The following is a 21,767-nucleotide window of genomic DNA, read 5'->3' on the forward strand; positions in this document are numbered from 1 at the left end:
CAGAACTAGAACTTCACTATTGTGAACTAAATGTACATGTGGGCCCCTGTGGGAACCTTTTATCGGGTTACAGAGTTTCTGCAGGTTGATTTCTGATGAAGATGCATGTGGGATAGTTCTGGTTACCAAACAATTCTCATTTGGGTTTTAGGAATATTGAAAAGGATACCAGCTGAGCTCTGCTCCAGTTAGTATCTGTTCTGTCACATGCTGGGAACTCGTCTGTCAGATACTGATGCTTGGAGTTTAAATCCATGGGCTGCGTCCTCCAAAGGCCAGATTATTAGGCCGAACACGTCACAGCCTGGCGACGAGGTCTGGTCGGTTTCCAAGAGTCCTCGTTATGCAGCCGACAAATGCGTCCTTCTTTTTGAAGGACAGATGCGGTGTTCTGTCAGACCAGCATACCCATAGTCAATACCCCTTTATTCCTTTAGCTTTGAATGAAAAATAGACTTTAATCTACCTCAACAGGCATGAGGTAGATAAGTAGCACTAAATTGGTGACTTAGAAACGACGCTGTCAAGGAACGCTATGGACAGCGGAAACATGCAAGAGGAGGAGAGTTTAGTGTCGGAGGTCGTGGATGAGTCTCCTCCGTCATCCATTTTTTATTTAGAGGAGGAAAGCGGGGACGAAGATGTTGTGGAAGAGGACGCCAGGGCGGCAGAAGCTTGGTTTGGTGTAGAAGGCTTCCAGCCGTACATGTTTGAGCCCTTGCCTCGCAACGCTGCCAGTTCTGTTAGCTCTACGCCTGCTGAAGACACAGACGTCCATCCCCGTGAACACTGGGACGCAACTCAATGGGAAAGGAAAGGATTCTGATTTCAACCGTTGCGTATATTAGCTGCGACATATGAATCAAGATGCTATGACCGAAAACATTTGATTGACAGATGACCGCTGATAGATGATTGGCCGAATTTAGGTGTTCAGGCTGACGTAGAACTAACTGGCCTGCAGAAGATAACGGAGAAAACACAGATTTTAAGACAGGATTTTTTTAAAATAGAAATTTTCTAACTTTTGGGACAATATGGTCTGATAAAGACATTTATATACATGTTTAAGCCAGAATTATTTGACTTTTAGATATGACTTCAAAGTCTGTTTTTTGAGCAAAACTAAAGAGATAAACGCAAATCTGACGTCTTGCGTATTGACTATAGGGATGCTGGTCTGACAGAACACCCCATGTATCCTCGCTATCCTTGGTTTTCCCAGGATTCATTGCGAGTCCAAGCAAGCCAGCTGCTCTGTGATCAGAAGAAAAAGGGAAATGGCGCCAAACAGTGGTGAATATTGGAAGTTCAGTTTAATATAATCCAGTCAGTGAATAGTTCCGTCTGAAATGAATGAAAATAGTTGTTTTAATGGTTATAGAGTCAGATATGTGGCAGTAATGTTTGGTTTATCTAAAGGTTTTTATCTGTTACTGTGTAAATGGGTTTGGCTGGAATTTAAGGACAGATTCTAATAGATCTGCAGGGTGGGGGGGGACTATAAATCTGATAGGAGTTTGATTTTTTTTATTGCTATATTTATATTAATTTTGCACAATTTGCTTAACTAAATATTTTTTGTTTTTGGATATGAGATTTTGCAGATATATTTTTTTTTACATACATTGTTTGGATTCACATATATCTTTCTACCCCTGTTATATCATTGCATTTGCTTTTATTTGGCACCTTTATTTTTTTCTGGATTCTCATGAGCGTAGTCTTTGTTCACTTTACAATAAACAAAAATAGCAGAAACAGTTCTGAAAAGTTTGGTATTTATTCTTTTCCTGCTTTGGGTGTCAAATGTCACCGTTGCTAGGCGACATAGCGTACAGAAGGCTGGACCTGAATTCAGAGCCAAAACTCTTCCGGTCTCCTGATTTTCCTTGAAGGATCCAGGCGGACCTCATCCTCTGAAGACGCAGCTTTTAAAACCCAACACAGCCTGAATTTCATGAAAGTTCTCCTGACAGGCAGAGAAAAGGCCTGCTGCTCCAATTCAGATACAATCATCCTCAAGTAGACCCACCTGGGTTCTCTCTTTGGTTACTATGACAACCAGGTGAGTAGCACACCTGCCTGCAGAGTCTGACGGCTTCCCTCAGTGGAGAAGGAGCTTCCAGCTGAGGAGAGAGTTTCCAGCGTCAGCATGAGAGCTACTGCGGCTTCCGTATGGTGAGTTTATCTGGACCGGTCCTACCTGAGCCGGTCTCACCTGAGCCGACGGTCTGTCAGAGGAACGTACCTATAGTCAATACGCATGCCCAACAAATCAAATCTGCGTTTATCCCTTTAGTTTTGTATGAAAAATAGGTTTTAAACTACCTCAGCGGGGGGGTATCCCTTTAGGTATGGGGATCTGAACTGAAATAGTTTTTTGGGGGGTTTTGTGTACGACTAAAGGGATACATGCCAATTGAGGTAGTTTAAACTTGTTTTTTTTTTTTTTTTAAACTAAAAGGATAGACTGGGATTGACTATGGGTATGCTGGTCTGATGGGGTATGCTGGTCTGATGGGGTATGCTGGTCTGATGGTGAGATGAAGCCTGATTGAACCGTTTGGCCAAATAGCTCCAACGATCCCCACAGTTCATGAGGCTTCATGTGAACATGTCACCACCTACTGGTGGAATGCAGAACTACATTTTTTTTAATAAAATCTATATTTCTTTTTTCCCCCTTTAAAGTTCCCTTGAAATTGTTAATGGTTGGTGTGTATAATAAAATCTTTTGTAATTTTTTTAAGTGTAAAATTTCTTAGAACAATAATTTAAGGTGCACAGTTTTTCTGCCATTTTAGTTAAATAAACTCAAGCAGACAGTTAAAGTGTTTGTGCAAATTGGGTAAAACTGGGCAATCAGAATCAGAAATACTTTAATAATCCCAGAGGGAATTTACTTTGATGAGCAATGATGAGAAAAATGAAAGGTGTATGTCATTTTTATTCAAACGTGATAGTTTTTCCACGATTTTTGGTTTTAATCAGGTTGGAAGTTGTGTTCAACCAATCTTTTGACTAAACCGACCTAATTTACCCAATCTATATTTTTACTTGGGCAAAACAATGCAAATTAGTCTCATCAACCAGTTTAATCGCAATTTTCAAAGTTAAAGGCAGGTCTTGAACCATCAACTTCTAGAGTGAGAGCCTGTCTCTTACAGCTGACGCCACCTATGCAGATGATCATAGCAGGGAGAAAATACTACTTAACAGCAACGTGTTAACACTGACTTTGTCCGATGGTTTGCTCAAATTTTGATCATTACATTGTTTATTCTAACCAAATTAGTTTTAAGCAACTAGATTGGTTGGAAAAACAACCAATCTATTCTTAGAATCTTTGCAAACTTTATCCAGCTGACAGCAGCTCTCCTCCAATCTCCCACATCTTGACTGAACACTGAGGCTGTTGAGATGCCTGTCAAAACTCTTGCTTTTCCTGAACCACTTCCCGAAGCGGTCATGTATCACGGTAGCGAGGCCTCGGACGTCATTAATTTTGGCCCCACCTCTAAATGAATCACGCCTCGACACGCGCTTCGGGGAAACGCCCCCTCCATTACTCGACACACACCTCGAAGCCTCGGCTCATCTCATAACATCACTAGTATGCCGGTCTGATGGGGTATGCCGGTCTGATGGGGTATGCCGGTCTGATGGGGTATGCCGGTCTGATGGGGTATGCCGGTCTGATGGGGTATGCTCCTCTGACAGAACACCGGTCTCACCTGGGCAGGTCAAAGCTCAACTCTGCTGCTTTGTGTTCCAGGCTGCTCTGGATGATCTGCAGCTGTTTTATTAAGGAAACGGTGGCTGGGAGCCAGCTGGATGGTGAGCAGATTCTAGTTTATCTACATCTAAGCCTGCAGGGTTTCCTCCTCATGAAGTCAAACATGTTCCAGTTTGGTAGACATTAGCATTACTAAGGTGTTTCTAATTAAAGTTCTGCTGAATCACAGAAAAAGAAAAAGAACATCTATTACAGTTTGTTCATTCACAGAAAGCAACCTTCCACCAGCTCCCTGGGTTCCTCCATGGTTGGTTGGTTGGTTACTGAGCTGAGTCTCCAGGAGGAAACCTGCATCTTCACTACGATACTCCTGTTGCACAGAACCTTAGCGACTGCAGACCCACTGGTGCTCTGTCCGCAGGTTTGGTTCAGTTGGAGTGTCGGGATCGGTACCTGTGGATCCGCGTGGCTTCGGCACAGATGCCTCACTTCGAAGCTGTCGGTCAGTTCTTCATCAGTGAACACAATGATTTTAAAGTTCCCAGGTCTCACGGTCTGTAACATCATCTAGACGACGATGGTGTCCACTCCATTGGTGAGCAGCTTGCTTCGCGTTGTGGTTACACCATCAGCGCCTACCAGCAGGATGGCTTCACTGTCCTCAGGGCATCTTATTACTCCTGCTTCACCCACAACCAGGTACCTTGTTCTAAGCCTTTAACAGAAGCTTCACCAACGTATGTCCAGGTTCTAATTCTAAGAACCTTTGGCTTCACCTGCTGGTCAACCCACCAGCCTGCACCTGGCCACTGAGGGTGGCCGGGTCTGTCCAACTACCCTGAATCCCATCTACTGAAGCTCCTCTTTACCAAATTGTTTTGGGTGTTTTTTCAGAATGATGAGCTGTTCACCTTCAAGTTCAACGTGCTAATAAACAACGGTGGAGGCTTGAGCAGCCGGTTTGTTTCCACAGTCTGTTCTGGTATCAGTTGGACCCACAGAGAGCTCACCTGCGAGGAAGACTACATGGAGGTGAGGACACTTGTAACCACTTCTGGTGCTGCCTGTGAGACTGCTGCCTAAACTGTTGTGGTCGTCTCCCAGGTGAATGTTAACAGACAGTCTTCGTGTGAAGCTCATGGAGTGGAGCGTAGAGATGTTTGGCAGGAAGCTCTCTTTAAGGTAACCTCTGGTCCCTGCTGATGGTATAGCCAGTCCAGTTGTCGGCTAATGAGGGATTACGTTTTTCTGATATCCCTGGTTGGACCCTGAGGTGGTTCTCATGTCAGATGGCTGGTTTGTGGTCTTCAGGCTCAGAAGACAGCCAATTTGTCCTGGCAGCTAATATTTCTGCAAAGGAACGGGCAGACTACCTCAATGTCCATCCCGGAGGCCCAACAGTGGGGTTACAGTGTGATGGCCACGTCTCAGAGGGTGATCCTTCGATCTCCGCTCAAACAGCCGCATGCTGAGGTCACCATGGTGGGTATCAACAAACGCACAACAGACATTTCTCCTCCATGGTGAATCCAAGAGTCCTTTTTCACACAAACATTAGTTCTAGACTAAGAACTTGGTCTAGAAAAGATGAAGAGTGACCACTTAGGAGCTAAAAGGACAAAATTTTACAGCATGAAAATATTTTTCCTTTACGATTCGGCTGTTCCTGGTTTTCATTCACATTGATAATGAAACTGATCTCTTAGGTTGACGATGTTCCAGTGGAGACCATCCAGGTGTCTCTGTTCTTCAGACAGAAGCTCATGCTGGTGATGATTGATATGTCCATGGCCTGCGCACTCAGTAAGCTGATGCATCAGAGATGAGCTGCAGTCTGAACCGGAGCTAAGAATGTTCTTGCCTTTTTCCTTCAGATACTGGATCATTCGATGGCACTCGGTTGCTCTGGAATGTCCCTCGGTTTCTACCTGCTCTGGTTGGGGAGGGAGCAGGATTAAAAAGTCAGAGTTTCAGTTTGGGTCTGGATGGTTCCCTGCTGGATGAGGCCACTGCTGCCTCCAAAGGCCTCAGTCTGGTTCACCAAGAGGGAATGATAGAGATTGGAGTTCCTTTTGGGTCAGAAGGAGGGTTCAGGAAGGTAGAGTGGGATTAAAAGTCTAATTGCTGATTGCCCATTGGCTTTAAGGAAATGCAACTTTAAACTTGGGCTTTGTTCCTACAGAGTTTGGTGTTGGAAAATCTGTACCAGGAGTTCTACACGGTCCTCCTGATGTATGAACATGTCTTCTCTCTGATCTTTGACGACGGCCACAGCATTGACACCAAACACAGAACCTTCAAAGTGCTTGAGACGCCGCTGGTCTGTAGGCAACCTTTCTGCCTCAACCGTAAGGGTTTTTGCTTTAGATTAGAAAAGCTCTGATACCTGTACCTGCTTCTCACACCCTAAAGACTGGCTGTGTGGCATTTCTATCCACAGAGACAATTGGTGATCAGGAGTTCACAGTCTATCTGGGGAACATTCCAGCAGATGTCCTCTTGGAGGAAATCTGGATTAATGGACAGCGGTTGCTGATCTTGGGGAAGCCACAGCGAGGCCTCAGCATCAGTCCGGTTGTCCATGCCAACGGCAGCCAGGCCTACCAGCTGCGTCTACCCTTCGACGATCCTGTTGTGCAGTGGACGGTGAGCTTATAGTTTTACCAGCCAGCTCATCTTTGCTAATTTTCTTTACTGTCAGAGCTGCTCTAACTGTAGGCATTGGAGCCAAGTCAGCACAATTAAAGTAGTTGACGGCTCTATTCGTCTGTTCTGGTCTAAGTCTGGCTTTTGTCCCTACAACAGAATATGGGTGGAGGTGTAGTGGAGTACTCTATAGACCTAAACGTCACTTTAACCATTGTGCCTCAGAGGGAGTCCTACTACTACCAGAACGTCATTACAGCACGAGTTTTTAATGAATGTGAGTATTAAGGAAGCTCTGGGGTGTTAATCCGTCCAAGCTCTCCTGAATCCTGACTTTCTCCCCAAAGTCCCACCAGAGATAACTGCTCAGTGTTACGATGGAGGAATCTCCTTCAGCATAGCCAGACAGTCTCGGAGTCTCTGGGAGGTCGGCGTCGGCCATGAGCCTCTGACGGAGCAGCTGGTGGCCCAGAGAGGTTACCGCCTCCATAATGACAGCATCAGAACTATCCTGGACATCCCAGTTTTTTCCATCGGCTACACTTATGAGGTTAGTCCATGAGGTAACGGCTACATAACTGAGGTTCCAACCATTCTTGGCATGTTTTGCAGCTAATCATGAGGTAGGCGAATAGCTCAAAATTAAACAAGTTCTTGACGTTGCTCCAGGAGCACGGTCTGCAGAGCCTTTCAATGTGAAGGACCTGTTGGCTTTATTAGTAACAAAGACTGCTCTTGTAAAAATTGTGTGGTCACAAGAGTGTGGGTGCTGCTGTCACAGATGGTATTCCTATCTAATCTGAGGGCTCCCATCAGACGTTCACTCACCACTCGGGCTGCTTGATGCTCCAGTAACTGCTCCACAATCATTGGTCTGCATGCATACAGAACTGCACCAAAACTGGCTTGCTATCCAGGTCATTTATTAGCTTGGTTCTGAAAGGGTCATCCAGCCTAAAACTTAAAAACTAAAGATGTAGAAGAGTTTTAATGTCTGTATTTTGTTTTCTAGGACATCAACTTGTCAAACTTTTATGCAACATTTAAGTTGCTTTTAAGAGACTCCAAAACTCTGGAGGTCCAGGCATCCACATCAAAGCGCTGCCTTTTCAGAACGCAGAACATGATAGGTAACTTCTCCCCCCTCCAGCTCTGAGCTGAATGTGCAAAGTTTTGAAACTAACAAGACCAATTTACTGACTTGTTCTGATGCTCTGATATTCATAAACGTTGCTTTCAGTTTGCTCTGCAGACGGCACCATGACTGTGGTGGCAACGCCGACCTCCACGTGGCCAATGGTGAAACCTGAAAGAACCAGTCTTCTGGACCCTACCTGCAAACCAAAACAAGCTGATGGATCCAAAGTCCTGTTTGAGTTCAAGGTGAACTCCTGTGGAACCAGAGCAACGGTATGGATGTTCTATAAGGGGGAAATGGACCAAGGAACTTTTCAGCTATTTCTTTATCAATCAGATTTGAAATATCCAGATTTCCAGATCATCTTGGAGTCTCAGTTAGGCAAAGACTGCTCAGGGGGTGTTGATACTATAAACTCGTATACCTGTAGCTTCTTTGGTGTCTCGATCATGAAGAGAAAAATGGCAAAGCCTAAAAATATCTGTGCCTGTGGTTGTTAAGGGCAGTGCCAAGTCAAACCTTTAGACCTGAAAATTATTGGTCTTAATGTGAGAATATTTACAGGTTGGAGAGTGGTACATGGTTTACGAGAACGAGATAGTCCATGATCGACTCCTGATTGCAGATGGGCCGAACTTCATCTCCAGAGAACCTCAGTTCAAGTAAGGACCTGTGAACAACCAGGAAGAACTGTTCTGAAACTGTCCTGGAGACTCATCTGAATCTCTGACAGGGTGACGGTGAGATGCTTCTATCCTATGAGTGCAGTCAACAGAATTTCTGTAGACCGGACCTTTTCCTCAGCAACTCCTGGATTCGGATCAATGAGAGTCTTTGAGAGCAAAAGAGGTTGGGATGTTTTCATTAGGAGAAGATCTTTGGCTTTATTGTTGCGTTAAATGTTTTCTCTTTTAGCAGATTCAAATAAAAAATGTCAGCAGTCAGAGAGCATCAATGCCCCATTGAGTACGCTCCGCTTACAGCCATCTACAGTGGGAACTCTGCCCCGACCAGGAAAGAGCCAATTCATCCCAGTATCAGGAGGACAAAAACAGCTGCTCTCATCCTTAAATAAGGACCATTCTTCAGAGACACCAATCCTGCAAGTCCCTCAGTGAGTCTCATCTGAAGAATAATGCAGAAAAGAAAAGCGGTTCCTGATTATTCGTCTCTCTCCAGGTTTTATCCTTTAACCGATGTGGAAGACCCAAGCGCACCACCAGAGAGCTCCGAAGGACTGGCCAGGGAAACGCCAGGACCAGGCGGAGAATACTCCCCTTCAGGCCCATTTGACAGGATTCCCCACCGTCCAATCAGTGAAAACCAGGGAAGCTCAAGTTCCCTTTTCGGGTCTCGAGTCTGGGACAAAATGGACCAGGGTCAGTCCATTATTGATGAAAGTGAGATTCTTCAGAGTCTTCCATCTGATCTATTATTTGGCATGGCAGACTCAAAGCCCAATTTTAACCTCTATTGGTCCCCCGGCGCTGGAATGGAGGTCGATGAGGTCAACAACCCAGTTTACCAACATCAGTATCACAACAGGCCAACTCAAACCACTCACTACCCAACGTTGGTCCAACCACAGGAACACATTGGGAATTATTTCTTTCAGACTGGCAAAGAGAAAACATTGGATCCTGCTGCTGGTAGGACTGCGGTCCCTGAGCAGAGTGACCTGCTGCAGGAGTTCTTCTACGGCAAACAGACCAGTGCACCCATCCAAGAAGTCCCAAACGTACAAAGAGTTGGACAAGTGGAAACAAATCTCCAGTCCAGAGGGCAGAGCATCAGAGTTAAACCTCCCAGCAAGTTTGTCTCTTCTGGGCTTCGTCTCAATCAAAAACCCATCATCCAACAGATTAACTCCAAAAACCTTAATCTGGCCCAGTATGGAGCGACACTTTTGAGTGGCGAGGCAAACACGTGGGCCTCTAAACAAACTGAGAATGAAGAGTCCAAACCAAGAGAGAGTCTTTCAGAGAAACCAGAACCGGTTCTCCAGACTACAGTCTATCAGTCTTTGGTCAACCTAACCTTTCCCTCAATCAAAGAGGCGGCGCACCAGAGCCGGCCGGATCCCCAGTTCTCTTTCCAGGCGGCGCACCAGAGCCGGCCGGATCCCCAGTACTCTGTCCAGGCGGGACACCAGAGCCTGCCGGATCCCCAGTTCTCTGTCCAGGCGGCGCACCAGAGCCCGCCGGATCCCCAGTTCTCTGTCCAGGCGGCGCACCAGAGCCTGCCGGATCCCCAGTTCTCTGTCCAGGCGGCGCACCAGAGCCTGCCGGATCCCCAGTTCTCTGTCCAGGCGGCGCACCAGAGCCCGCCGGATCCCCAGTTCTCTGTCCAGGCGGCGCACCAGAGCCCGCTGGATCCCCAGTACTCTGTCCAGGCGGGACACCAGAGCCCGCTGGATCCCCAGTACTCTGTCCAGGCGGGACACCAGAGCCTGCCGGATCCCCAGTACTCTGTCCAGGCGGGGCACCAGAGCCTGCCGGATCCCCAGTACTCTGTCCAGGCGGGGCACCAGAGCCTGCCGGATCCCCAGTACTCTGTCCAGGCGGGGCACCAGAGCCTGCCGGATCCCCAGTACTCTGTCCAGGCGGGGCACCAGAGCCTGCCGGATCCCCAGTACTCTGTCCAGGCGGGGCACCAGAGCCTGCCGGATCCCCAGTACTCTGTCCAGGCGGGGCACCAGAGCCTGCCGGATCCCCAGTACTCTGTCCAGGCGGGGCACCAGAGCCTGCCGGATCCCCAGTACTCTGTCCAGGCGGGGCACCAGAGCCCGCCGGAGCCCCACTTCTCTGTCCAGGAGGGGCAGCAGCAACAGACAGAGCAAGGGCTAATGTCTTTATGGGCTGAGACAAATGATCCGAGAGAGAAATCCAGTTCATCTGGACCCATTCGTCAAACATCAGGTAAGAGCCGATGATCTAACCGTCTGCTTGGTTTCACCTTTGGTCCGCTTTTAAAATCTGACTTTCCTTCAATCAGGACTTTCCCTAATCAGAGTGAAACCAGTCGGTCTGGCAGCAAGACTCCAGACTTGGGACCAGTCTGAGTCCTTACAGAACCAGGAGCCTTCAGCGGAGGGAGACAGCAGAAGGTTCTACCAGAACTTCGAACCCCAGAACCCTGACCAGGCTAATACTGGAGTCCAACGCCCAACTTCAGGAAAAGTCGGTGATCTTCAAACGGACCCAAATAGCTCTGATTCCAAATTAATTATCCACGGTGCCTGTGGTGGTGAATCGGATCTGTATGGAACCAGTGTTAGCGAAGGAATCGTCAGAGGTACAAGCCCACTTCCACCCTGTTGGTAACTAACCCTGTTGGTTGCCATGGTAATGCGACTAAACCAGAACCCCTAAATAAACCGGCTTCATTCTACTGAACGGAACCAGACTTGATTATAGGATGGGAAACACTTTATTTCTAGAGTTTGGAGCAGAACAGACTTAACAGAACCTTTTTAGGTCTGAATGCCTCAGATTTCTCAGTTCATATCGACAGTGGCGTTGGATGTAGGAGTTTGCCCTGAAATCGAAGGGTTGACGGTTCAAGCCCCGACTCTGACTTTCAGTGTCGTTGTGTCCTTGGGCAAGACATTTCACCTGCATCGTCTACTGATGGTGGTCAGAGGGCCCGGTGGCGCCAGTGTACGGCAGCCCCGCTTCTGTCAGTGAGCCCCAGGGCAGCTGTGGCTACAATGTAGTTTGCCACCATCAGTGTGTGAGTGCGTGTGTGTGAATGGGTGAATGATTGTAGTGTAAAGCGCTTTGGTCAAGTCTACTAACTTGAATAAAGGCGCTATATAAGTACATGCCATTTACCATATCAGACAGCACCGATTATTCCATTTACTTTTTGTTCTGACTTAGTTGAGCTTGGATTTAAACTGCTGTAGGGAATGGAAAGTTGACCTGTTCTAACTGATTCTGTTTCTCTGCAGGTGAGCGGTTCTGATTTGCGTCGCCTCCATGTTTGAAGTTTAATAAAGTGGATTTGTCAGTCAGCTGTTCTGGTTCCTGTTCTTTGTGCATTTTTCGGGTTTCATGTATGGAATTTACTGCCAGACTCCGAAGAAACAAGGTTTATCAGACAGTGACTCTCAAAGGTTTCATGTGGGGGGGCCAGATGGGGCCAATAAAAATCTTTGAGTGGCCACTGAAACTGAAAGCCATAATTTCAGGGTTTTACCGTTAGGCAATACTAGGCAGTTACCTTGGGGGGGCCCCATAAAACTGTTTCCGTCCATGTATGGTTAATGCAGCTATTCCTTATTTCTGCACAATAATTGTTTTTCTTTAAAATGCCATCAGAACGCTGATAATAATAAGTGTGTCTCAGCCCCCCCCTTCAGTGTCCACCATATTGGATCAGTCCATTTGCTGCACATGTTCAGAAAGGTCCAAACAGACAGCAGCAAACCATTTGAAAACAAACCATGCAAAGAGCAGTGTTGCCAACTTAGCGCTTTAGTCGCTATATTTAGCCACTTTTCAGACCCCTCTAGCACTTTGATTTCTAAAAAGCTCCTAGCGCCAAATCTAGAGACTTTTTTTCTGCTACTGGAGACTTTGGAGACAACATCTAAAAGCAGCGAACTCTGCTCTCCAGAGCGAGTAGATTGGTAACCCCGCCTCCTGCTCTCCTCTATCTTGTCTGCTGTCATGATTCATGCAGCTATTATTTCATCCAAATGAAAAATGGAGAACAGATAAGCAGATCATGGCTTGTCTACAGTGAAAAGAAGGACTGGGTTATTTACTTTGGCCTTTTTGGAAACACAGGAAGGAGCAATCAGCTAAGTGAGCTTAGTGCTTGGAAAAAATCTTTCATTCCTTTAGAGACAGCATGAAAAGTCAGCTGAGTACAAAACATAGAGAGGAAAACAAGAAGAAAAGGGACAAGAAGAGAGGGACACAACCTAGAACAGATAATGGATGTCTATTCTATTAACATTTATCTATCTGGAGAATGGGGCTGTTTATGTTCTCAGTTCAGAGGGCTGGCTGCACTGGTAATGATGGGTGACCTGTGGTACGGTTGCTGCCACTCAGAGCTTATGGAACCGGTCTAACCGTCTGCGGAGACGAACTGTCCCACGGCGGATGAAACTCCTCCGCTTCCCTCCACAAACTGGACCTCCGACACGATGATGTTGTCCTCCAGAACCGAGCCGCAGCCCGTGCACACCGCGCTTCCCCGGGCCTGGTCGACATCGATGTCGGACCCCCCGCAGGTCCGGCACACCCGGGAGCTCATGGCTGCGCTCAGAGGTTGGTGCCTGAAGATGAGGAGGAACAGGATCATTAAACGGATCAGAACCATCTGCACCGGGGGGGGGGGGGGGGGGGGGGGGGGGGGGGAGCTCCTAAAGACCTTGTCTGACTCATTTGTAGCATCAGCATCTTCTATGGAGCGTCTGTTGGAGCAGTGGCTCATCTGTAGCTGAGAGGAAGCGTCTGGATCAGCTGATCAGGAAGGCCAGCTCTGATTGGATGCCCTCTGGACTCAGTGCAGGAGGTGGGAAACAGACGGATCCTAACTAAATGAAAATCTCTGTTGGATAACGCCCCCCCCCCCCATGCTGGTTCAGCTGGTGCTGAACTGGACAGCTCCTTCAGTGACAGACTGCTGCACCTTAAATGCACCAGGGAGCGTTATCACAGATCCTTCCTCCCAGCAGCTGGAAGACTCTAGAACCACCACTGTTCCCAGTAACCTCAACCAGTTCTTCCATTAATGCTGATTCTGCTCAGTTTCTACCTTAGTCAGTTAAATAACCTGCTGCTGTCATTCTGCACATCTCTGATGTTGCTGCTATTTTCAATTTACTGTAAAAATGTCCATAGCTGGATGTTGGTTATTTATTCTCCAGTTTTATATTGTTAAAACACTTTACAGAATTTTATTGTTTATATTTTAACTCTTCACTATTATGTTAATCTGATACATTTTTCTAAGGTCCACATTTGTGTGTCTACAATCTTTTGGTGCTGTAAACACCAGAGTTTCCCCATTATGAGACAAAAACGGTATATTCTTTTCTATTCTATTGTGGGGGAAAAAATAACGTAAAGCAAGCAGAACCAAAATGAAGAGCAAACAGTCCTGAAGGGTCCATCTTGGTTTTGTGTCTCTGGTTCTGAGTTGTAGATGTGATCATTTCTCCCTTTAGTTAAAGTCCAACAATAAAAATCAACCAATATAAATAGGATCATGTAAGACTCGAACCGTCGGTTCCACCGGCGGGAGGTGGACGCGCGAACCGCTGGACCACCGATAAGAACAACACAATGGACACTTACCGGAAGTAGAAGAGCGGTGAGGATCGACAGACTCTAACGGTCTGGGTTCTAACCGGTCCGGTTCCGGCTCCGGTTCGACCTTTCTTCTGAGTCTGTAAGCAGGTTCCGATCAATGATCAATTATTATTCTGCTTCTGATCTGTTTTGCTTCCTCTACTGGCGCCCAAATGTGACGTCACTCCTTGGCCAATCCGTAACCAGAATCAGCTCTACGTCATTTTCAGCGTCGGTCGACGTGAACCCGGTCGCCTGAGCCTGACAGTCGGGGCTCGGTACCAGCGGTACCAGCGTCCTCTCAGGAACCGGCTTAAAAAGTTCGACTCGGCAAGCAATTACGTCACTTCCGGGGGCATTTAGAGTTGTGTCATAAACTATCAGCGTTGAACCGCGGAGAACCGAACCCGGAGGCTGAGAGATGAGCTGGGATCAGCTGCAGCTGAAGCCGCGGATCATCTCCGCTGTGCGGAAAGGTACCGGCGGCTCCACCAGAGTCCAGTCTGCAAACCGCCACTTTAACTGTTCCTCCCTCAGTCCGGAAAAATCCCAGCTAGACTCTTTAGGATCTTCATCTTTTAAAACCTGCATTGACTTCGGCTTTATTTCATTCATCTTAAATTAATTGAATTTTTATTTTTAATTAAAACTAAAAGCTTTAGTGTGGGTTAAGTTGTGTCACACTAATGAGAATCAATATGCGGCTCTTTGGTTTTGTTGTTGCCATAGTGACCTGTTTCCTCCTCCACCAGCTCAACTAAAGTCTGTTAGGGAGGTTCTGTGTTCGTCTGGGCCGGACCTCCAGAATATGACCGGATTGTCCCCATCAGATCTCCAGGAGCTGCTCCATGCTGCTGCCACAGCCTGCAGACCTCACCAGCCAGTCACAGGTCAGACCTCTGATTGGATGAGACACTATGATGTCATGGGTAATGGCGAACCATTGGTCTGCTGGTGTAAGAGAAATGTTTGCTCCCTCAGCCCTTCAGCTCCAGCGAGGTGAGTGTCCCAGGTTAGAGTCTGGACTCCGGCTCAGTACGGGCTGTCCGGTTCTGAACCAGCTGCTGAGGGGCGGTCTGCCAGTAGGGGGTGTCACTGAGCTGTCAGGAGAGAGCGGAGCCGGGAAGACGCAGCTTGGTCTGCAGCTGTGCCTGTCGGTGCAGTATCCAGTTGAACATGGAGGCCTGGGAGCTGGTCAGTAAACGTTCCAGGAATAACCACGGTTTCAGCGACTGCATCATCGCCATAAACCGATCAATCATGTGACATTTTCCTGCCAGGAGCGTTGTATATCTGCACAGAGGATCAGTTTCCAATCAAGCGCCTTCAGCAGCTGATCTCAGAGCAGTCTGTTCTGCGCTCTGACGTCCCTCCATCTCTGATCAGCAGCCTTCGCTTCAGTGACAACGTCTATATTGAACACACGGCTGACCTGGTGGGTGTTTCCTCTGACCTCAGATCAGTTTGCATCTGTTGGCTAGCCACAGGCTCACAGGTGTGTTTGTCTTCAGGACTCCTTGCAGGTGTGTCTTTCACGCCGTGCCCCCCTCCTACTGGCTCAGGGTCGGGTCCGGCTCATTGTGGTTGATTCAGTGGCAGCTCTTTTCAGGTGCGAGTTCCAGGCAGATGATTGGCTAGAGAGAAACAAACAGCTGCTCTGCTTTTCCTCCATGTTGCACAAACTCAGCCAGGACTTCACTACACCTGTACTCTGTATCAACCAGGTAATCTACTTTAATACCAACACACACCTGTCCTCAGTCAGACACACACCTGTCCTCAGACACACACCTGTCTTCACTCAGACACACACCTGTCTTCACTCAGACACACACCTGTCTTCACTCAGACACACACCTGTCCTCAGTCAGACACACACCTGTCCTCAGTCAGACACACACCTGTCTTCACTCAGACACACACCTGTCCTCAGTCAGACACACACCTGTCCTCAGTCAGACACACACCTGTCCTCAGACACACACCTGTCTTCACTCAGACACACACCTGTCCTCAGTCAGACACACACCTGTCCTCAGTCAGACACACCTGTCCTCAGTCAGACACACACCTGTCCTCAGTCAGACACACCTGTCCTCAGTCAGACACACACCTGTCCTCAGTCAGACAAACCTGTCCTCAGTCAGACACACACCTGTCCTCAGTCAGACACACACCTGTCCTCAGACACACACCTGTCTTCACTCAGACACACACCTGTCCTCAGTCAGACACACACCTGTCCTCAGTCAGACACACCTGTCCTCAGTCAGACACACCTGTCCTCAGTCAGACACACACCTGTCCTCAGTCAGACACACCTGTCCTCAGTCAGACACACACCTGTCCTCAGTCAGACAAACCTGTCCTCAGTCAGACACACACCTGTCCTCAGTCAGACACACACCTGTCCTCAGACACACACCTGTCTTCACTCAGACACACACCTGTCCTCAGTCAGACACACACCTGTCCTCAGTCAGACACACCTGTCCTCAGTCAGACACACACCTGTCCTCAGTCAGACACACCTGTCCTCAGTCAGACACACCTGTCCTCAGTCAGACACACACCTGTCCTCAGTCAGACACACACCTGTCCTCAGTCAGACACACCTGTCCTCAGTCAGACACACCTGTCCTCAGTCAGACACACACCTGTCCTCAGTCAGACACACCTGTCCTCAGTCAGACACACACCTGTCCTCAGTCAGACACACACCTGTCCTCAGTCAGACACACACCTGTCCTCAGACACACACCTGTCCTCAGTCAGACACACACCTGTCCTCAGACACACACCTGTCTTCACTCAGACACACACCTGTCCTCAGTCAGACACACACCTGTCCTCAGACACACACCTGTCTTCACTCAGACACACACCTGTCCTCAGTCAGACACACACCTGTCCTCAGACACACACCTGTCTTCACTCAGACACACACCTGTCCTCAGTCAGACACACACCTGTCCTCAGTCAGACACACCTGTCCTCAGTCAGACACACACCTGTCCTCAGTCAGACACACCTGTCCTCAGTCAGACACACACCTGTCCTCAGTCAGACACACACCTGTCCTCAGTCAGACACACACCTGTCCTCAGTCAGACACACCTGTCCTCAGTCAGACACACCTGTCCTCAGTCAGACACACACCTGTCCTCAGTCAGACACACCTGTCCTCAGTCAGACACACACCTGTCCTCAGTCAGACACACACCTGTCCTCAGTCAGACACACACCTGTCCTCAGTCAGACACACCTGTCCTCAGTCAGACACACACCTGTCCTCAGTCAGACACACCTGTCCTCAGTCAGACACACCTGTCCTCAGTCAGACACACACCTGTCCTCAGTCAGACACATACCTGTCCTCAGTCAGACACACCTGTCCTCAGTCAGACACACACCTGTCCTCAGTCAGACACATACCTGTCCTCAGTCAGACATACCTGTCCTCAGTCAGACACACCTGTCCTCAGTCAGACACACACCTGTCCTCAGTCAGACACACACCTGTCCTCAGTCAGACACATACCTGTCCTCAGTCAGACACACCTGTCCTCAGTCAGACACACACCTGTCCTCAGTCAGACACACCTGTCCTCAGTCAGACACACACCTGTCCTCAGTCAGACACACACCTGTCCTCAGTCAGACACACCTGTCCGAGGTCAGACACACACCTGTCCTCAGTCAGACACACCTGTCCTCAGTCAGACACACACCTGTCCTCAGTCAGACACACCTGTCCTCAGTCAGACACACCTGTCCTCAGTCAGACACATACCTGTCCTCAGTCAGACACACCTGTCCTCAGTCAGACACACACCTGTCCTCAGTCAGACACATACCTGTCCTCAGTCAGACACACACCTGTCCTCAGTCAGACACACCTGTCCTCAGTCAGACACACCTGTCCTCAGTCAGACACACCTGTCCTCAGTCAGACACATACCTGTCCTCAGTCAGACACACACCTGTCCTCAGTCAGACACACACCTGTCCTCAGTCAGACACACCTGTCCTCAGTCAGACACACACCTGTCCTCAGTCAGACACACACCTGTTCTCAGTCAGACACACACCTGTCCTCAGTCAGACACACACCTGTCCTCAGTCAGACACACCTGTCCTCAGTCAGACACATACCTGTCCTCAGTCAGACACATACCTGTCCTCAGTCAGACACATACCTGTCCTCAGTCAGACACATACCTGTCCTCAGTCAGACACACACCTGTCCTCAGTCAGACACACACCTGTCCTCAGTCAGACACACCTGTCCTCAGTCAGACACATACCTGTCCTCAGTCAGACACACCTGTCCTCAGTCAGACACACCTGTCCTCAGTCAGACACACCTGTCCTCAGTCAGACACACACCTGTCCTCAGTCAGACACACACCTGTCCTCAGTCAGACACACACCTGTCCTCAGTCAGACACACCTATCCTCAGTCAGACACACACCTGTCCTCAGTCAGACACACACCTGTCCTCAGTCAGACACACACCTGTCCTCAGTCAGACACATACCTGTCCTCAGTCAGACACATACCTGTCCTCAGTCAGACACACACCTGTCCTCAGTCAGACACACACCTGTCCTCAGTCAGACACACACCTGTCTTTGCTCAGACATCCACCTGTTTCGGTGAGACTGTCTCCTGTACAGACAGAGCAGAATGTAGCAGAACAATAATCAAACCTACATTATATTTTATTATTTAATTTGTCTCTTTCAGGTCACAGATCTTTTCAACCAATCAGGGAGCGGTCTGAGGTAACGCCTCAAAGTTTGTTTTGTGATTATCCAGGATCAACGATCAGGGCTGAAAAGATGAACTCTGTAACTGATGCAGTCTTGTCTCCTTCCCTCAGCGCTCCGTCCTCCTCGGTGTCTCCTGCTCTGGGTTTGGCCTGGGCCAATCAGGTCCTGGTCCGACTGATGATGCGGCGTCTCCAAGGGACAGTTGTCCGTGGTGACCAGAGCAGTGTCCTGCGTAGGTTGGATGTGGTGTTTGCTCCTCACCTGGCGCGAGACAGTCGGGACATCGGTGTGTGGAAGGAAGGGCTTCATGGAGTTCTGGACCCGGACTGACTGGAGGAGGTTCTGAGTTTATCCAGACCAACACAGATTACGGAATTAAACTCAGGCTTAAGCTGGGCTCCCTGTAATTGAGGTTCTGTTCTGGTTTGGTTGTAGAAAGCAGACACTGATGGCGGCCATTTTAACTGTGTGTGGTTCTTCACAGCTTTTATCTCAGAGGTGTTATTCTGGATCGGACCCACTTCGGTTTGATTCCGTCCGATTCCGTAGTTGTGCGCCACTCCATCGGTCTGGAGTCTGTTTGGACCTGGACAGAAATCATCATCTGGAAGCCATCATTGGTGTTCGGTCCAAACGGATGCTAAGCGCTGCTGCCTCAGACAGCCTGGTACCGACACAGAACCCCGGCAGGAAAACCCGCTGGGAGGACGATCCCTGAGACAAACAGCGTCTGGGTCCAGACTAATGATCACCAGAACCCGGAAAAACTCTGGCTTTGATTCAGGGTCAGGTCCTATAAATCGTTCCACTGTTGCCAGGCAACCGTTTAAAGAAGAAATCGTTGCTCCTGTGCCATCAGAGGATCAGAACCACCGTCGATTAGTGATCCAATAGGATTCCTCCTCACTGGTTCTGGTCCCAGAGTCGGCGAGCTGTTGCTTCCCGACTGTGACGTGTTCAAAACCGTCGCTCATCAAATCCCAGACTGATCCTTTCACGCCTTCATCTCTGCCCTTTGTGATGATTTTCTGCTGTAATGAAAATAAAACAATATCTGAGATTTAAACCAAACTAATAGAAACATTTTAATGGAGAAAGGTGGATTTAATGAAAAGGATATCTGATCATTTTCTAAAGATGCTTTTGAAAAAATAGCAAAAACTGAAACCTGAGTAAGTCTGTCATTAGTCTGAGCCAGTGAGACAGTTTGACTATTAAAAAAAGATCAAATCTGTTCAAGATGGGAAAAAATAACCCATCATCCTATTTCACATGTATAATATCAAATTATTTTATTTTAAGGGTAAACATCCTCATTCTATTAGCACATCATCTTATTTGCTTCCTCTAACAATCTGCTTATCTTTTATTTTTTATTATTTGCAGTTTAATCAAACATAAGAGCCTCTTCAGAACCCAGGTTCTACAGCGCTTTAATCAGCCTCACATGATCTGTCTCCCCCTGCAGCTGGGACCATAGACATGCTTATAGGACTGTTGTGGTGCAGAACTCACGGGCGCCATCTTGGGGAGGTCAACAGGCTACCCCAACCTGCTGGTTTAGGCAGAACAGATTGATGCCTCTGCACTGAGCAGTGTGATTTTGTTTGAACCGACGGATTATTGGCATCGAGGCTCGAGGGAGAACTTTTTGATGGCACCAGAGCTTTGGAAAAATTACTGAATAAACAGCATAAATACACTACATATATAGTGTATATGTGCTGTTTATTCAGTTTAGTTATATATATATATGTCTATTCTATAATTTTTTCTATTTTATATATATATATATATATATATATATATATATATAAAATATATAGATGTATGTACATATGTAAATACAGAGAGAGATACGTATATATATTTTTGTATATCTGTATAAAATATTTCTGCGTATAGTACTAAAAATGTCTGAGTGGCTGTGCTTTGCATCATGCATACTTCCTATCAGATTATTCTATTACTCTTAAACCCACAAAGAATATTTAAATACACTGAACAATTGTTTATTTACAGCAAAAAATACAAATAAATAAAAACAAAACCGAGAAAATGTTTAATATTCAGCGATTGATTGATTCTGTCCCTCCTCAACACATTACAATAAGCGGAGCTGTGTTGACCCTCCCAACATGGCGCCACCAAATGACGTCAGCGCCAATCGGAGAAATGGATCGATGCGGAGTCTACTTTTACGTCTGTGGTGACCGTTACATGAGTACTGCGCCTGCGCGCTGTCGGTAAAGTAAAGTTATCGATGATCTAACGCAAACGTCTTTTTCTATTTCAAATTAAAAGCTTGAAAACGTCCATGGCGGCTGGAGCCCCTGGTCTTCATCTGATGACGTCAGCAAACGGATTCACGGTTTCAGGCGTGAACCAATGGGTACTGAGGGGTTCTGAAATATTTCAGCCTGTGAAAAGTACATACAATCATACAGATAACTATATCACTCTGTATCTTTAAAGAGCAGTAATCATATTCATTTTAAAATATTTTGTATAACTTTAATATTTATTTCATAATTTGAATTGTATGTATAATTATTTAACAGGCTGTTCACTTAATTGTGCATTTTTCTATGCGATGGTATATTCAACATTTTATCACGTAGGCCTATTAGATAAATAAATATATTGTTTATTTTATGGGACATTTATGTGTTTTGCTTCATACTTTGGTCCTCGGTATATTTCAGGGATTACATCACAATGTTTGCAGAAACCGTCTCCTGATCCCATGTGGGGGCCCAACCCCCGCTTTGGGAACCCTTGACAACAGACACACAAAAGGTTCTCTTCTTCCCTATTAAAACACAGAAAATCATTCCAAAAAGCACAAATTCTGTCATTTTATTCTATAAAGTTTGTATATTGATGTGAAAAGTAAATTTCTTGCTGTTTGTTTGTGGTTAATATGCTTAAATCTAACATGTCAAATTAGTTTCGACATTCTATTTGAGAGCATCATTGCGTCCACGCTCTGTTTTAGAGGGCAACCGTTGATTTAGGAGGTGATTTAAGTCTACATTGAAAGAATACTGACTGTGTCCGAATGTCCGCCCTACCCACTATATAGTGAATAACCAGTAACCACTATGCAGGGCACTATATAGTGGTTAACCCCTATATAGTGCCCTATATAGGGGTTAAC

The 21,767-nt window shown here is 47.1% G+C and overlaps 3 protein-coding genes across 3 annotated transcripts in view; 2 read left to right on the forward strand and 1 right to left on the reverse strand.

Annotated features, from left to right (window-relative positions):
- Window positions 1-14,028, reverse strand: part of brf1b (BRF1 RNA polymerase III transcription initiation factor subunit b) — a 28,151-nt gene extending 14,123 nt beyond the window's left edge. The window contains exons 1-2 of the mRNA XM_038305387.1: window positions 13,838-14,028; window positions 12,608-12,813 (exon numbers count right to left, since the gene is read on the reverse strand). Coding sequence (XP_038161315.1) covers window positions 12,608-12,791 — 184 coding nt within the window. The 5' untranslated portion in view covers window positions 12,792-12,813; window positions 13,838-14,028. The remainder of the gene's footprint in view (window positions 1-12,607; window positions 12,814-13,837) is intronic.
- On the forward strand, window positions 5,596-10,970 carry LOC119796713. Its single transcript, XM_038305386.1, has 12 exons — window positions 5,596-5,837; window positions 5,922-6,087; window positions 6,180-6,385; window positions 6,545-6,662; window positions 6,733-6,935; window positions 7,398-7,515; window positions 7,626-7,795; window positions 8,088-8,185; window positions 8,257-8,372; window positions 8,439-8,637; window positions 8,703-10,441; window positions 10,518-10,970. Exons 1-12 carry the CDS (start codon window positions 5,790-5,792, stop codon window positions 10,844-10,846), a joined length of 3,510 nt encoding a protein of 1,169 aa, XP_038161314.1. The 5' UTR covers window positions 5,596-5,789; the 3' UTR covers window positions 10,847-10,970.
- Window positions 14,029-14,122: 94 nt separating the features above from the next.
- xrcc3 (X-ray repair complementing defective repair in Chinese hamster cells 3) lies at window positions 14,123-19,536 on the forward strand. Its single transcript, XM_038305342.1, has 7 exons — window positions 14,123-14,307; window positions 14,584-14,721; window positions 14,813-15,025; window positions 15,112-15,266; window positions 15,343-15,555; window positions 18,582-18,619; window positions 18,718-19,536. Exons 1-7 carry the CDS (start codon window positions 14,253-14,255, stop codon window positions 18,935-18,937), a joined length of 1,032 nt encoding a protein of 343 aa, XP_038161270.1. The 5' UTR covers window positions 14,123-14,252; the 3' UTR covers window positions 18,938-19,536.
- The last annotated feature ends 2,231 nt before the right edge of the window (window positions 19,537-21,767 follow it).

Source organism: Cyprinodon tularosa, unplaced genomic scaffold, assembly GCF_016077235.1.
Source record: "Cyprinodon tularosa strain WSP-4 unplaced genomic scaffold, ASM1607723v1 ctg557, whole genome shotgun sequence".
In the NCBI taxonomy this organism is placed as follows: domain Eukaryota; kingdom Metazoa; phylum Chordata; class Actinopteri; order Cyprinodontiformes; family Cyprinodontidae; genus Cyprinodon; species Cyprinodon tularosa.